The sequence below is a fragment of the Phlebotomus papatasi genome, chromosome 2, assembly GCF_024763615.1.
Source record: "Phlebotomus papatasi isolate M1 chromosome 2, Ppap_2.1, whole genome shotgun sequence".
NCBI lineage: Eukaryota > Metazoa > Arthropoda > Insecta > Diptera > Psychodidae > Phlebotomus > Phlebotomus papatasi.
In genome coordinates this window covers 105,392,482-105,409,615 of record NC_077223.1, presented here as the reverse complement: position 1 = coordinate 105,409,615, position 17,134 = coordinate 105,392,482, and the positions used below count along the sequence as shown (strand labels likewise).

At 32.2% G+C, this 17,134-nt stretch overlaps 1 protein-coding gene across 2 annotated transcripts in view; it reads left to right on the top strand.

Moving 5' to 3' along the window:
• LOC129800605 (WD repeat-containing protein 47) overlaps window positions 1–17,134 on the top strand; it is an 80,325-nt gene that overhangs the window by 20,727 nt on the left and 42,464 nt on the right. The window contains exons 1-2 of one of the 2 annotated variants that reach the window (XM_055845117.1): window positions 6,385–9,314; window positions 9,401–9,515. In XM_055845117.1, coding sequence (XP_055701092.1) covers window positions 9,061–9,314; window positions 9,401–9,515 — 369 coding nt within the window. In that variant the 5' untranslated portion in view covers window positions 6,385–9,060. Of the gene's footprint in view, window positions 1–6,384; window positions 9,315–9,400; window positions 9,516–17,134 lie in introns of those variants that run through there. The other variant, XM_055845115.1, reaches the window with a different exon arrangement.

Genomic DNA, 17,134 nt, shown 5'->3' with positions numbered 1-17,134 from the left:
TTGCCTCTCGCCAAAAAAGTGAAGTTAAAATAGGATTCGACGGCTCGAATGACCAAATTTATGCTTTCCCCAAAATAACTATTCTCCTATCCTTTCCCTGAACACTATTCACAAGGATAATTTAAATATAGAACAAATTAATAGAAAAACTGACATTAAAATGAATTAATCTTCGGATTGACATGAAAAATTTGGATTTAATTCACTGTGTGACTTCGCGTGACTCGGCTTGTAATGAAGATGGTTGACGTTGTAATTCAATTGTACACCGTGGCGCTGATGTTTCCTTTTGACTTTCTTCAAACTTCACACTGTCCCAAATTGTCACAAAAGTAAGAAATTGCATTTGAAAGGATTTTTAAATGCAGTTGAAGAGTTTTTTTGTTGTTGTCAAAAACAACCCAACATCACGTTTTCTAACGTGACAAAAGTAGTACTTTATTTTACAAAATCCTTGGGATTCGTAAAAGAATATCCGAAAGTAAAACGAAGACCTCTAGATGAAGGACAAGACAAAGTTTTTTCTTTAGATAATTGATGGCAAACGTAGTAAAAGGGGTTTCTGAAGGGCAAGATTCGGCAGTGTACAGTAGAGTTCCTCAAATTTGAACATTTGGGGGGTATAGATGACATTTCTCACTCTTCAAATTTGAACAATCACTTTTCCCACTTTTCCTAAATTAAGGAAAATAGGGTAAATTAAGCTAATTCAAAACCTGCTCCAAATGGAAATTTTTCGCTACTCCAAATGGAAACGTCATTGATTTCATGATATATAAAGTACTAAATTACTATATTTATATATTTTCTATACCTCAGTTTCATTATTTAGTTAATTTTGCTTCAAATAAAGCGAAAATCCATTCATATTCACAAATTTTAATTTTTTATTTTCTCAGAAAAATTAAAAGTGTACCTTTTCACCATCGAATTTTTCATCGTTTAACAAGGTCAAGGTGAATTTGACTCTTATTTTGGACAACTTGGTTATTAATTTGGACAACTTGGCTGTAAATTTGGACAGCTAATCCACCTCAACAGGATGCCCATTGTTCTTCATTTCATGAACCAATCTTACCAAGTCCTCTTCCTGTTCATGTAAGGGAAACGTAGAATGTCACAAGAAGCCCGGAAACTTTCCATATCATTCATTAAAGTGAGTTGACTTCGGTTTTCGGTACTCCAAGTACGTGCGGATTCGCTCATTCCCTGGCCTTTCCGGGGGCCTTTCAAGGCTTTTCTCACTACATCTCTTTCGTAGAGATGATACTCCTTTGTTTCTCCAGGCATTTGTCTAACCTAGTCATCACAAAATCTAAAACTTCACGAAATTTCGTGAGAAAAACACCTGTCCAAAATAAGGAGTATCACCTCACTGGTGATTCTCTAAGAAAATTTCCCATTTTTCACACGAAAAATCAAATTTTCAAGGCAAATCTCACTTCAAGTCAAATAAACAAATCACCATTAACGTGAATCAACACAATATTCAATAAATATTCAATAATATCACTCAAAAAAGCGAAGAAACATTGTTAGTACTTCACCACAACTAAATAAGACTGAAATAAACACGAAGTTCTGTCATATTTCTCGTAAGCAATTGCTCACACTGAATTTTCAACAAAGCAATTTTAACTCAAATGGTATTCAAAATTTAACGTATTTAGTGTCAAAATCTTCCAAAAAGAACAAATATTTAGATAGAATTCATTATTCATCAAATATTGGAATAAAAATCTATCATTTTAATCAATTTATTTTTAGTGTCCAATGTTATCCTCAAAGTGTCCAAAATAAGAAACTGGACAAAATTATGAGCCTTTCCCCTATATGTCATTTTCAGCATCCCAATATTATTTCCGGACTAGAAAATGAAGTCGCTTTCATCGCCTTTAAAAAATTTATAAGGGATTTTCATTTGGCAATCTAAAAAGCAATTTACACTGCAATAGCGCTACTAAATAGAAGGTAAAATATATTTGTTATGAAAAAAGCGGTATTTGTGGGAATTATTACCTATGAGATAGTGTAAGATGGTTAAGGTTAGTAGTCTACCGGAAACGAGAGGGATCTATGCCCGGCGCAATACCTGTGTATGATAGATAAAGTGGATTAGAGATACTGCGTGGATAATATCCCGGAGACTCTGGGTTTCCTACCTGTGTAAAGAATAGAATGGAGGTTAGAATAGGGCTCGAATGACAAAATTTCTTCCTTTCCCAAAATAACTTCTTCTCCTATTCTTTCACTAACTTTATTTAAGGCAATAAACTCCACAGAATTTTATTTATAAGAATTATGACTTTTAACGAATAAAATGACTTCGATGGTTTAGAATTATACAGATTTTTCTGACTTCTTGATTCGCGTGGTCTTCTTGATTTGAACGAACGTGTGTGTATGTTTCGGGAATGAATGGTGACATTGACATTGTTGCTACTTCTCTCCTTCGCCGTGGCGCTGATGTCTCCCTCGCTGATGTCTACAAACTTCACAGTATTAAAAGGAAAAAAAAACAGACAGAGGCTGGTATGCACAGTAACAGCTGATTTATTAGGCTTATTTATTAATTAATCAGAAAACCTATGCACAAACACAGAAAATGACGTACCGAAAGCTCTGTTAATAAATCAGTTGGTTTCCCCTATCCACCGCCCGAGGGCAGGACTAACGCTGAGAAAAACTTGAGAGGTGTTTCAATTTAAAGAATTCTGTACATTTTGAAGCATTCAAGATTTTATTTTTTAGGTTTATTTTAGGTCTTTTCACTGTGAGATGTTGAAAATCTTAGTAATGATGTATGAACATTTGTTTTCTTTGTGGATTTCGCAAAAATAGTGTTATTTATTTGTAAAAGAAAATGTGTATTCTTTTTTTGTAATACATGACCCTTCTGGAATTTTCTACACTAATATTTGATAAAAAAAAGTAATGAATAGTCAGAAAATATTATAGAGCAAGATCAGAATAAACGCAGAATTTGAAAATATTGATAAATTAATTGAAAGAATTGTTAAATCTTTGAACAGATAAAAATCAGTGTGTAATGCTCAAAAGAAAAACAAAATTGAAAAAATAGAGGCGAAAACAGAAGAAAATTTATAAAAATTATAATAAATATAATTTATAAGTAGAAATCTGTCCATTATTCCTCAAATGAAGTCAATGTGTTCACTAAATCTTTAAAAACAAAACTGTTAAAATCAAACCCCTTTTTGGAATATGTAAAATTTAATGACAATGCCTCCTTTTCCTCACAGTCCCAGCTTAATTTCACTTGATTTAAAAAAAAATGAAAATTTTTAAAGTGTATCATCAAAAATGTTTTACTTGATTTTAAGGTAATCACCTGTAAAATTGTATAAGACCACATAAATCGCAATTTATTTCATGAAATATATCAATTCCTAATGTTTTTTCTCCTTAATTTGACGATAATAAGTCTAACAAGCTCCTCTCGGGGAGCATGTTTATAAATCAAAAATTTTATTAGTTAATAAAATGTTAAGTACTGTGCATAGGAACACTTATTAATTTAAAATTAAGCTTTCAACGGCCATTTTAATAAGAAACTTATTTATAAATAAGTAAGCTGGTTACTGTGCATAGCTTTTCTTATTTATTAACGAATTAATAAGTCAACTGGTTACTGTGCATACCCCCCAGAGCCAAGAATCGAAACCGCGGCACTTCCGTTAAGTGTCCTGCGTTATACCGCTACACCAGCGCTGCACGTATAGTGTCATACAAATTTTCTTTATTATATGCTGTGTAATGTGTCATTTTATAAACTTTAATGGCTTTCTTTAAAAAGCCATTTGAGCAAAGCTACAGATTTTTCTGAATTTGATCACTCGTGTACTTCCCTTGATAGCAATCTGGACCGATTGATATATTGCATTTTTTAAATTATTTCACAAAAAGAATATAAGTAAACTAAAATTTTAATGCCAGCTACAACATACTAAAATTTCATCAAATTGTGAAATAGCTTTTCAGAAATACCGAACTTTAAAATTTTGAAAATCGTTCTTCAGCGCCACTTGCGGTGATTGTATGAAGTTGTCATCTTCAATAAACTAGTAGTTTGTTGCAAGATTATTCATGATTAACCATCAAATATCAAAAATTAGATCCGAAGATCGTTTAAATGAGTTATGATTTATTGTCAATTTTTGATCAAGGAGACCGAATTCATGCTTTTCATAATTCCTAGGCCACTCGGGTTACTTAAGTTTTGCGCGGCATTTACAATAAACGAATTAGAGGAATCTCATTTGTATAAAAAAAAATACGATACAGTCATGCAGATAACGATTAAGTTTGGAAATCAATTTGTACAGTCACTGACTGTATGTCCGGAGTTGCGTGTAGTTATTTTTTGGTTTGGGTGCGTTCTGGGAGTCTATTGTTTGACAAATTTTCTTCAGTGTGCTTTTAACTTCTGCTGAGGACGCGGGAAAATTGTCACGAGGAAAATCGAGAAAGAAACTTTAGAGAGGTCACCAATTGACATAGATATTGGGGAATAATAGAAAATTGCCAAATGCCTTAGTGGTCAGCAGGAGAGAGAGAGATATCGTGATCCAATCAACAAGTTTATAGTGCCACTTACGGTTCGGAAATACAACACACAAATTTCCAATTTTCTCACCGCGAAACAATAAAAATAAGATCTGAGTTTATCGATGGACATTTGGCATGAATATTGCAGAGCATTTTATTGTTTAGTCATCAAAGTGAAATTATTGGTGTTTTCTCGATCACTTTTTCCATAATTTCTTTCATGCTGCGATGACCCCCGAAGAGAAGAACAAAAAAAAACTAAACTAAGAGTGTGACTTTGGTTTAAGTGAAGAGAGAAATATGAGCCATTTGGAGAAAATATTTATTTTTGTGTTTTAAACGAGGGGGGAATTCTGAAATGAAATATCACGAGAATACCCGCTAAAGTCGATAAGAACATTGTATACGGTGTGTTCAGAAAAGTGCGACTATTTATAGTCAGACAATTCTCACATTAACTTTTAAAATCATCTACAAATTCTCAATAGTTTTTATGGGCACGGCTCTATTTACTTTCTATCCAGCTCGATATCTTTATAGACTTCCTCCTAAATTCTTCATCTATCATCAAATTTATTCATGCTCTGTGCTGAAAATATTAAGTGGTGAAATATGGTCTGGTTTCTTTCATAAAATTTTCTGAGAATTTTAGTGGATTATTCATAAAAAATCATAATTTGTTGTATAATTTCGCGTGAAAATGAATTGGGGAATGTTTGAGAGCTCTTTTCAGCTATACTCATATGACGTTATAAATTACTTCCAGATGAGCAGCACGATCTAATACATTAAAGGTCTCATTTTGTTATTGTACTAAAAGAGTACTAAAATATTTTATTAGGTTATGAGGCAATGGTGCGCTTAATCTTAAAAATATGGCATATTTTCAAATGGAACAACATGCAAAATTGTTTATAATTTTCTAGTCCTACGACAAAAATAGTAAAGAAATTTTTAGGACAAGAAGAAGCGTAAACTGATAAAATCACAGTTGTACTAAAATGTCGTAGAATTTTTTGTAATTTTTCGAGAAAGAAAAGTTAGCGTCTGAAAAGATATTTAAAGTTCATTAGAATCAAGATCAAAATTATATTTTTTAAACAAAGGAAACGTAAAAGATTTATTCAAAAAACATGGTAAAATACCAAATTAAAAATCCGTACTAAATTAGTACTTAAAAATTATGAAGTACCGAAACCTATTTTGTTTTTATTCTAGGGAACGTTAAGCTCATTCGTTGAATGTTTTTAGATAAATCCCAAATCTTCTTCATAGCAAGTAGCTAAATAGTAGCAAGTAGTTAGTACGTTGTTAGTAGTTAGTAAAATTGTCGAAAATATTTTAGGTTAGGAACTATCACTAATATCCTTAAAAACCTCTTTACCAAAAGAGTGAATTAAGTGCCATTCGTCTTTGAATCTCAAGGAACGTATGGCATTTGAAAGGGATTATTTTAAGAAATTGAAATGTTTTCTTTTATTAACCAATCATATTTTTTATATATAAAATAGTTTGCTTTTATTTTTTAAAATTCTTTTGATTTGATTAGGAAGTTCAAAGGTAATATTCTCACTAAAAATTCTGAAAGCATCCAGATTTTTAGGGGGGGTCTTTTAGCTTCGAAAGTTGATTGGGCATTCGTTGATTATTTTTCTTTACATTTTTTTTTGTGTATAAGCTTAGGGTAAGTGTGCCAAATTTCGGCATAGTTGCAAATAAACACCGAAGTTCAAAGTTTGAAATGCAATATTTTTAATACATATTGATATTTCTTGTTACTTCCTTTTCGGGAAGATTGTGTGGAACCTTGAAAACTAGTTTATCATCTTTGTTTTCTTTAAATCAGTTCCTAAAATATTGAAAAAATTAATAATAATATGGACATTGCTTTGGATAGTATTCCGGCCACTTTGAGTGAAATACCGGCCATCTTTTTTCTGACCACCTTTTGTGATGCAACGGATAGAAAATTTCAAAACGTCAAACGGAAAGAGTTTAATACGTTCATATGGCCCACAAGTCCAGAGATCTTCCGTGTAATTTGTCCTGAAGACCTAAAGAGTAGCATCTCAAATTTACGCGCTGATTCCCGTAGCAATTTGCACTTCCTGAACTCTTCCAATGACTTTTTCACATCATCTTTTTCATAGAAGCGATGGTTTTTTTCTCTGGACATTGTAGAATTCAGAAATTGAAAAAAACATAAAATGAATAAGAAATTTAGGAAAGCAAAAATGTTGCCGGAATAGGCAACATTACCTCACCGGAGAGACGCTCACAAAGTATATACTTTTTTACGCGAAATACAGGATCCAGCTTGGAAAATTGACCCGAAATTTAAAGATTGATTCACTCTTAACATAAACAGAAAGAATCTTTAATGAAAACTAATCAATTTTCATGAAAAACACCGAAGGAAAACCTTTTGCACTTCACCACAAATCACAAGTGATCCGTCACATTTTTTGTAAGACTCTTTCCACACTGAGTTTCTACAACACAATTTAAATTCAAATTATACCTAAAATTTAACGGTCTTTGTGTAATTACATCTTAAAACGAATAAATATTTAAAAGCAAAATGAATTCATTGACTATTCGAAGATTACATACATATTTTTAATTAATTTATTTACTTGGCCGAAATTACACTCAAAGTGGCCGAAATTAGAAGCTGGCCGAAATTTGGTACACTTACCCTATGTAGAAAGAAAAGTATTGAAATTTCTTAGATAAAATTTAATAAATTTATAAAATTAGCATTTTAAAGATATTTACTGAAAAATAATTATGGAAAAGGTCTTTTATTTTCATTATTATTATTATTATTAACAGTGTTGAGGCCTAAAATTAAGTTAGGCTTTCCCAGAAACGGGCCACGTTTATTTAGACTTCGTCACTTTTTAGATCAGGAAAATTTCATGAAGTCGAAATTCAAATCTCTTTCTTTCTCACACGTCTTGTATGTGTCTATCCCGTTCTTTTGCACTCCAAATTCGAATGAGATGAATTTGTTGTGATGTTTAAAAGAAGAAGAAGAAGAGTGCGAAAGAATGAGATAGACATATACAAAGCATGTGAGAAAAACAGGGATTCGAATTTCGATTTCATGAAATTTTCCTCATCTAAAAGGTGTGCCGGATCCACCAAGTTGAGCACTGATCAAATTTGATTTTTTTTTCTGAACATGTTTATATTTTATTTTTCACTGCTTAATAAGTACACTGTCCTTTTAATATAGTTCAAAAGCTGTCCTTTATCTTACTGTGTTATCACACTTGCACATTAAAATTTTAATATGATTCAGATTAATTGTCGCTGGTAAGAGCCCAAATGTGTAATTTGTGTGTTTGAATCATTTTATATTTAAAATTTGATCTATTTGTTGATAAAAAGGTAGACTTGGCCCGCAAAATTTGATATAAATTGATTTATAGCATTAATGCGAAAAATTAATGCGTTTTTCTCTTTAATTTTTTAATGTGAAAAATATTTATGGTTTAGGTAAATTTAAACTAATTTTTGCAGGCCAAGTCCACTTCTTTATTAATAAATAGAAAAACCCCAAATATTAAGTGACTCAAAGAAGCAGATAACATATTTGGACGCTCACAAGCGACAATTAATGTGAATCACATTAAAATTTTAATGTGCAAGTATGACTGACGTAGATATTTAATGTCAAAATAACGTAATTTTGAGGTAATACCGAGGCTATACCACAAAAGAACCTCAAGTAACTTCTGTGACGTGAAAATTACGTTTTATTACCTAATTTGAATACTACAATCAAATTCTATAGTCTATAAAATTCAATAGTGATAACGCCGTTAGAACTGAATGATCAAACTCATTGACTATTTATAAGAGAAAACCAGATTGTATTTTCACAATAAAACTCCCACTTTGGAATTTTCAGAATTATCATAAAACATTTTTCCAGCAAGTTTTGCAAATGTATTGAAAGAATAAATAGTATAAATAAAGAAAATCCAGCCAGAAGGAAAATTGAAATTCTATTATTATTTCATCATAATCATAAATTTTATCCCCTGATTGTGACTCATTTGAATTTTTTGCTCTGCATGTGTATGATGAATTTTATTTCTAACAAAAAAAAATTTATATCTCAGATGATGTATTTAAATTAATTGAGCTCTCGATGTACGTAATAATTACGCTGCTGCCGCATTAAAATGCTCTGTTGCACTGATCGCACAAGCTAGTAAAACAAAGAAGGTTCCAAAGCATAAGGCATAATACACCACATAAAGTACTACAACCATTTGCCACGAGGGAATATCGTGTCAGTTATTCAAAAGCTTCCGATCCGTGAAGAGTTTTGACTGATGGTCACTCTATTTTTCTTTTTTTTTTTGATAAATTAAAGTGGTTTTAGTTGTGCTTTGCAAATATTGCTCTGATTCTTTTGGATTCGGAAGATTGTGGGGCCAGAGTGATTTAAAAGTGCAATAGAATTAGTTTAAAGTAATGTACTACAATAAGAGATTGCATCCAAGACAGGCAAGACGTGTTGAGATTGCATACATTTCTGATGATTGTGAAGTGCACTCGGGAGGATCTAGACTTTCCCTGGATCAAATCTCACGCAAATCCTCAACTCCTACACGTGAGATTCCAGCACGCAAAGTTATCACGGTGGTGGATGAAGATCCCACCAGAGATCATAGATTCGATGCGCTATTCTGTGGCACAGATCGATTAAATTATGCCCATGAGAAATTGTAAAGATCAATTTTTGTCTTGGAAAGTTGCTTTCTGGCAATTTTGCACTAAAGAAGCATTCCTTCTTTTTCTTCTTCTCCATCAGCACAAAATCCACAAACAGTCAGCAGAATGGTCAGGAGGGAAGTGGGATGAAGGTGCAGAGTCAGACAGAGAGTCACCAAAATGGAAATGGCGTTCCTAGCCAGGAAAGTGAAGATGTAAGTCTCCCAAAAATTTACTTTTATTTTCTACAAATTCTAACTCTCACTCTCTTGTGATCTAAATCATTTTCCCATGCATTTCCCCTGTACCGATTTGGGGAGAATTGAGAAAAATATAAACACAAGAGAGTTGGAGAAATTCAATTTTCTGCTTAATGACTTGTATGAATTGGGAAAAATTGCCTCGTAACAGTTGAAAAGAAGGAAAAAGGCAAAGAAAAAAAAGTCACATTTTAGAAAAAAATAATCTGGCGAACTAGCGCAATTTCCGGAATTGTTTTTAATGACTTTGTCCATTTTTGCAGAAGAAATTATTTAAATAGCTAGACCACGAGGTGAGTTAAACACCGAATAGTATTTTTCCACTCATTCGATATAATTTTAAATTAATAATCTGGAAAAAAAGTCAAATTCAGAGTAGTATTTTGAGTGATTTTCATCAGACTGATCGAAAGAAAATAATGTTCTATTGAAGGTTGTTTGAGGTGAAAAAATGCATAAGTTTATATTTTCTCAGGTATCAAATAACATGTGTGATTGAGAAGCAATTAATTGCTTTAGACAAACTGAGGAATTTTGCTGTTATTGATTTTTAATTGAGTTGTTTTTTTTTTTCTAAGAAGTAATAATCCAGCAAAAAAAAAGAAAGTTATATTGTCCATTTGAGCATATTTAAACGAGGGTATTTTAATGCGAAATCTCTCTTTCGAAATTAAAATCTCCCACTGGGCTTTACCCCTGAGCACTTTTGCCTACCTTTAGGGGCAGAAAATTTCCTTTGAAAAGCTTTGTGTCCGAAATATTTTCGAAATTCTGTTGGAAGATTATGGTTCTATGAGGGACAGTGAAACACGGTATTGACTTTTGGTTCCTTTCTCCTTTTAATTTCTCAAGCCTACGTTTCGGAGGGGTTTTTCTCCTTCTTCAGGTCTACAATTTGTAATTTTTTCAAAACATTTAGAATACATAATGAATCAAATATAACATTTTAAACAATAACTAAAATGATCACGAGACTGACATAGAAATTTTGGGGAAAAAATTGTCACAAAAATCGTTTACAGTTCGAATTGTGCTCAGTGTAACGATTTTTGTGACAATTTTTTTCCCAAAATTTCTATGTAAGTCTCGCGATCATTTTAATTATTGTTTAAAATGTTATATTTTGATTATTGTGTATTCTAAATGTTCTGAAAAAATTGCAAATTGTAGACCTGAAGAAGGAGGACAACTCCTCCGAAACGTCGGCTTGAGAAATTAAAAGTAGAAAGGAGCCAAAGGTCAATACCGTGTTTCACTGTCCCTCATACTCAGTTTACTGGCCGAAAATTATCCATTATGGTTCTATTGTAATAAAAAATGAAAAAGAAAAATCTTGTGATCATTTTTTAGTACAGTAGACTCTTCGATATCCAGCACTTCGATATCCGGGTGACAGCTGCCAAACACTGGCGGTTGATGCATTCAAAATTATTTTCACTAAACATGAAGTTTGTCCAGAGTGAATTAAAGTATTATTAACATTGTATCGAAGTTTTTAATACATAATTGTCATAAAAAATGAAACATAAGCAAACCATGAAGAAAATTTTCTTGTTCTTTGTTAGACAGAAAATAAATTCACACAGCACAAAATAGAAAAACCGTTGATCATTCAAAAAACCTAAATGTCATTTTGTCCCCCAGTCAGCCGGATATCGAAGAGTCTACTGTACATGACTGTTCTCATATGATTCTGCGTTATCGACTTAATTTTTGTAGGTTCTTTTCACGACTGTTTTCCTCAGTCTTCGCCGTGTTTTAAGAGCACAAAATAGTCCTGATAGGAATCAACACAAAAAAGAATCGATAGCACAGAAGCACACAAGGAAGCACATGAGAATAGTCATGTACTAAAAAAATGTTCAGAAGAAAAATTTCCCCTTTTCAAAGAAATATTTTTTAGTACATGAGTGCTCTAATGTACTTCTTCATAAACGACTTTTATTTGTGTAGTTCCCTGTCATAACTGTTTCGTAGTTATAGAGCACGATTTAGGATTGGGGAAGCAGTCGGGACAGGAACCAAAAAGAAAACAAAAGAAAAGTTGATAACGCAGAATCATGTGAGAGTAGTCAAGTACTAAAAAAACTGAATGCGTGAAAATTTGATAGTGAGTTGAATTTTGGGGGTAAAGAATTAATAAAGTGCTTAAAGAGTAAATAAATGAATTTAAGAATAAAATGAAGCATAGGGTGAAACTGGTGGAACGAACACCTATTGACACTTTAAGAACTTTGTGTCATGACTTGACAGCTTTCCAGTAACAATTTGAACAATTTAGATAAGAAATTTGAACACTTCTGTTTATAGGATATGGTAGAATACACAGTAAAAATTTTTCAGCTACTTTACCATGATTTTCATTGTGAATTTTATATAAAAATGTAATTATGTGTACTGATACACATTTGTGTAATTTGTACACATTTTGTCTGAAAACTGTGTAATTTGTGCAAATTTTGTCTGAAAACTGTGTAATTTGTGCGTATTTTGTGTGAAAACTGTGTAATTTTACACGAAATATGTAAGAAAATGTACACAAGTGTGTAATCATCTGCAGTTGGTTACACAATTTGCCATTACATAAAATTTAAATTACACATTTTAAGGTTACGCGTTTTGCTGAAATACATATTTGAGTAATTTTACAAGAATAATCGTGCACAGTAAAAAAAATGTGGCTCCTTTACCATGATTTTCATTGTAAATTTTACATTAAACGTGTAATTGTGTGTACTGGTACACATTCTTGTAATTTCTACACATTTTGTCTGAAAACTGTGTAATGTTACATGAAATCTCTAAAAAATGTACACAGCTGTGTAATTATTCGCTCATTTTGGCCGCACGGTGAAAAAATACGTAATGTAAAACAAGAAAGTGAAATTTGATACCGTGAGATGTAAAAAAACCACTTCCGTTACAGTATCCTCTCTACTTTTGCATTAGCAACAGAACATTACTTAAAAAGTACAATATTTCATCATTTAATTGATTACACAGTTTACGATTACATAAAATTTAAATTACACATTTTAAGGTTACGTGTTTTGCTGAAACACATATTTGAGTAACTTTACAAGAATAATCGTAGTAAAAAAGCAAACCAGTGATCATCCTTCTAATCTTTTTTTTTTTACTACATAGAGCTAAAACCCTATCCTTTGGATTCTGTTAGTTACGTTAATAAATTTCCATATTTTGAGGAAAGGGTCTATAGGGGTTCCCTGTCGAAGAGGTGTTCCCTTGACTCTATGTGGGACATAAAATGAATAGAAGAAGCAGGGCTCATTAAATTAAACCAATTTGACAAATTCAGTGATAAAGACGCAATATTTTTGATTTTTCTTCATTATGCTTTAGTTTATTCTCACCACGTCTCATTTTTTGATAGTTGGACTTTTGATTTTTTTTATATTAATTTCTTTTTCTACTTTTCCTTGTGGCAAACGTTGATGGCAAAGAAATGTAATTTTTATAATTTGTTTCAAAATTTTTTTGTGCCAGTTGCCAAATTAAGGTATAATGACGAAGACCTTTATTGAATATTAAATGTTTGAAGTATCACTAGAGGCACAACAATTACTAAGACACTAATGCACTCTTCTCGTCACAGAATTAAAGTAAAAGTTTTCTCACAAATAAAAAACTATTTTGAAGACTTACGGTCCGATAGGATGTAGCAGAAAATGGAAAGAAACACTAGGCTTTTCTTTTGTTTTTTGCAATCTAATTCTTTTACAAAGACTACAAAACTTTACAAAATTTTAGTCTTTGTAGAGAATAAAATTGTAAAAAACAATAAAAGAGTGGTCTAGTGTTATGTACTATGACACCTACGACTTTAATCGATAGACGGCTTAACGTAATTATAATCAAAATAATGATTAGACTACATTCCCATCAGCTTCCCATTAAAACCCAAAACAGACACAGAGATCGGCTTAGGGATCACCTCGAAAAATGAAGATTGATTTAAATACACTCAGGGGCAGCCCAAAAGTTGGGGGAAGAGGCTGAGCTTTTAAATTTATAATGTTCAGCGAAATTTACAAGGATTATCGACATCAGCGCCAGTGGCAAAAATATAAAACTTGAGTTTGAATGTTTTTGGGTACTTTTCAAAATGTATGATAGTTTAGGGCCTGAGCTAAAAGAAAAGCCGAAGTGAATTTGGTGGTGCCTTTTGTCATTCTTCAAAATGCCGCGAAAATTCACGTAGAGAAAATTAGAGGTTTTTCAATGTTAAAATCGTTTAATTCCTTAGAGTTAAGTCTTTTTCACAAGAAAATCCTTTTAATAATTTAGTTGAATACAGTTATTTGGATTAATTGTGAATAATTGTCGATATTACAACAAAAACATTGGGATGAAATTTTGAGCTGGAAGACTCATATTCTTTTGAGCTGTCCCAAAATTCAGGATAGGTTTGAGAAAAACCCTTTTGTAACAACACTATTTTGGTTAATAAGGAATGCAAAAGTACATATCACAAGAAGGGACACGACCTGCTAATAAGTTTAAATTAGAGAAGAAAATATTTTGTCGCATTTCAGAGATTTTTTGCAACCGCAGCGCCGCCAGACGTTTGTCAAGTGAGTTATTAGTGGCTCTATCTCTCTCTCACAGTTGAATTGCGCGCGATTTAAGAATTTTCCATTTGAAGTGATATTTGCATTCAATTTCTTTGTATTTCTGCAAGATTCAAGTAAAAGGGTGTGTAGTGAACAGCTATCCGTCTTCCGACAAAGATATCAAGAAGACAATTTCTTTCTGTTTATGTCTTTTTGGCGTAAAAAAAATTATAATGGCACCAGTAATCATTTTCCACTAAGTCGTCTCTCGGCTTAAGTCGTAAGTGTGTCTAGGGCATAAGCTTTTCTTTAATCCTAGAACTGGAAGATGGTCTTTACCAATCCGATCTACCATGTCTGATCAGTAAAGATCATCCTTAAGTTCTGGAAATAAAGAAAAGCTTAAGAACAGGGGGTGTCTAAGTTACCCGCACTTACGGTATGTTAAAAGTGCACCAATTCAAAGGTGCTTTACTTCATGTAACATGATTTCACATTAATTTCAGAATTTATTCACTATACCCATCGGGGCATTCTCTAATAGTATGACAATGTCATATGATAAGTTTTAAAATTTTGTGTCGTAAGTTCTGAGGAACTAATCGTAAGTACAATTGATATCTGTTACTAAGAGCTTAGTAAATAGTAATAGAGTTTCTTGCAATGGTTATTCCAGGGGCATGACATTTCCTATGTTTCCCATATGTTTCTAGCGTGCCGAAAAAACTTTTAAGTTTGTTAGCTATTTTCTGTCATTGTAGAATGAATTAACAAATAATACAAATACAAAATAAAAGCCAATTTAATATAGAATGGGCAACCGAAAACCCTAAATTGGCAACCTACGTAGTTTTGAAGATATCTCGTGAAATTTGTACGAAAACAGGAAAAAAATACACTAAAACTGGTCGCATTTTTCAGCGCTAATGGCACCCCCCCTGGGTTATTCCATGCTCACTGGGCTTTGATGTTGTTCTACTTCCGAATTTACCACGCAAATTTGACGTATGACATTGTCATATCGTAAAAAATTCCGCTATTGGACAGGACTATTAAACTTGTATTGTCTTCAAAGATTTAAGGTAATCGTTTTCAATTGACACTCTGCCATAATAATGGCACCAACATGCTATAAAATCTTCACTAGTTTAATAGGTCAAAACATTTGATCAACCTAAACATTTTTAGTCGTCTGTTTGAGGCTTTATTTATGTGTAATTAAATATTTAGGCTCATGAAATATTTTTCACTGATGGTCAATGCTGGAAATGTTTTTAAGCTCGGGCCAATGAGAAATTGCAATGGAGCTAAAATAATTTATGGATAGGTATTCATACGGCTTCTATTTTGCGCTATCATTTTTTTTAACATTTTGTTTAGAATATCTTTTTAATGTTCTTTCCTAAATTAATCCTCTTTCATGTGGAATTTGCATAAATTTTACTGGCAATATGTGAAACGTCTCATCGATTTCTAATAAAAATACATGACAATCTCATCGAATCAATAAATTGCCATGTTGCTTACCACCAAGTCATCTAAATTCTGTACAATATCTCGTTGTATGAAGCTCTAAAACAGTTTGGATTTTAATGAGAGATTGTAAGATAAAATTAATTGAATGGCTGGTCATTGAAGGTTCAATTTATTGAGATCCCCTGCATTGGCATAATCTCTGTGATGTATTTTGCCACATTACTCAATCTTGTGTTTATAACAAATAAATAGTGACAGATATTGAGGCATTTCTCACGATTATGAGAGACAATAATAAATAAGTTTATTTGTTTATAAGAATTTTTGTGCATAGTAGAAAAGTTGATTGAGATGTGAATTTTCTCTGGCGGTATTATTTACCCAATTGGAATAAAAGTATATTGCGGGGATATAATTCAATGATCGATGTAATTGATCACTTGTGGAATTTAATTAAGAGTAAAAAAAAGATTAGCTATTTTGAAATTGAGGGCAATGTCGGGCGCCAGTAATTTACCGATTAAAATACTTTTCGCCAGCACGTGAAACATTTTTAAAAAAAAGTCTCCAAAATGCAGGCAATTTCGATATACAAAATCAAAATGGAAAACGTTTAATGCTTGGGAAGATCATGGGAGAAATATTAATAAAATTAATGGAGATTATTGTAAGATTATTTCTTTTAAATTAGCATTTTCGTGAAGAATTGGAAAAACAATCAACAGAGCCTCGTTCACAATTAGCACAATTTACTTATTTTATTTGCTATATAGGAATATTTTGCAATAATATGGAGAGAGAAAAACCCGTTGAATTGCCGTTTGATTTGCTGATTGAAGAAAAAATATTACACCTTCATTTAAGACAAATTAATACACTAAAAGATACTCAATTCTATCCACCTACAAATTTCTCTGTCTATTTGCGCTTTTTATTAAACAATCTCACGGTAAATAAGCCACACTATTTGCCTGATGTCATGTTTAGTGAGATTACGGCGATATAAATTATTTATTAATTGCGTTTTTAAACATGATACAAAAGTGCCGCGGCTTATGTTCAATAGAAAAAAAAATATTGCTTGCAGGATGAATAATGTGAAGATGATCAGTATTAATTGGTGTGACATTGAGATTTTACCCATATGCTGAATGGTTGAATGTTTTTGGGGAAGTAGCGTAGAAAATGAGTTAATAAAATGAAGAGGAGCCAGAAGTTAATTAGCATTGAAAATAAGGCAAGACTCCTCTTTGGAAGATCACACCTTTATGGGGCAATCATCTTATTGATGAACCCCTAATTAAAATTAAAAAAAAAAAAAAAAAAGATCACACCAAAAGAGAGTATGTTGTTTTTGGGTGAAAACTCAAAGAGGAGAATTTGTCATAAAAAGTTATTCGATTTCACTTGATACCATTCAGTTTTACTGCGAACGAGACAAATGGGTCGCAATTAAAGGTGACTCGTTCACCTCTTTTTCTCCCGCAATTGGCGCATTTAGTGCAAAAGCAAACACAAGGCAAT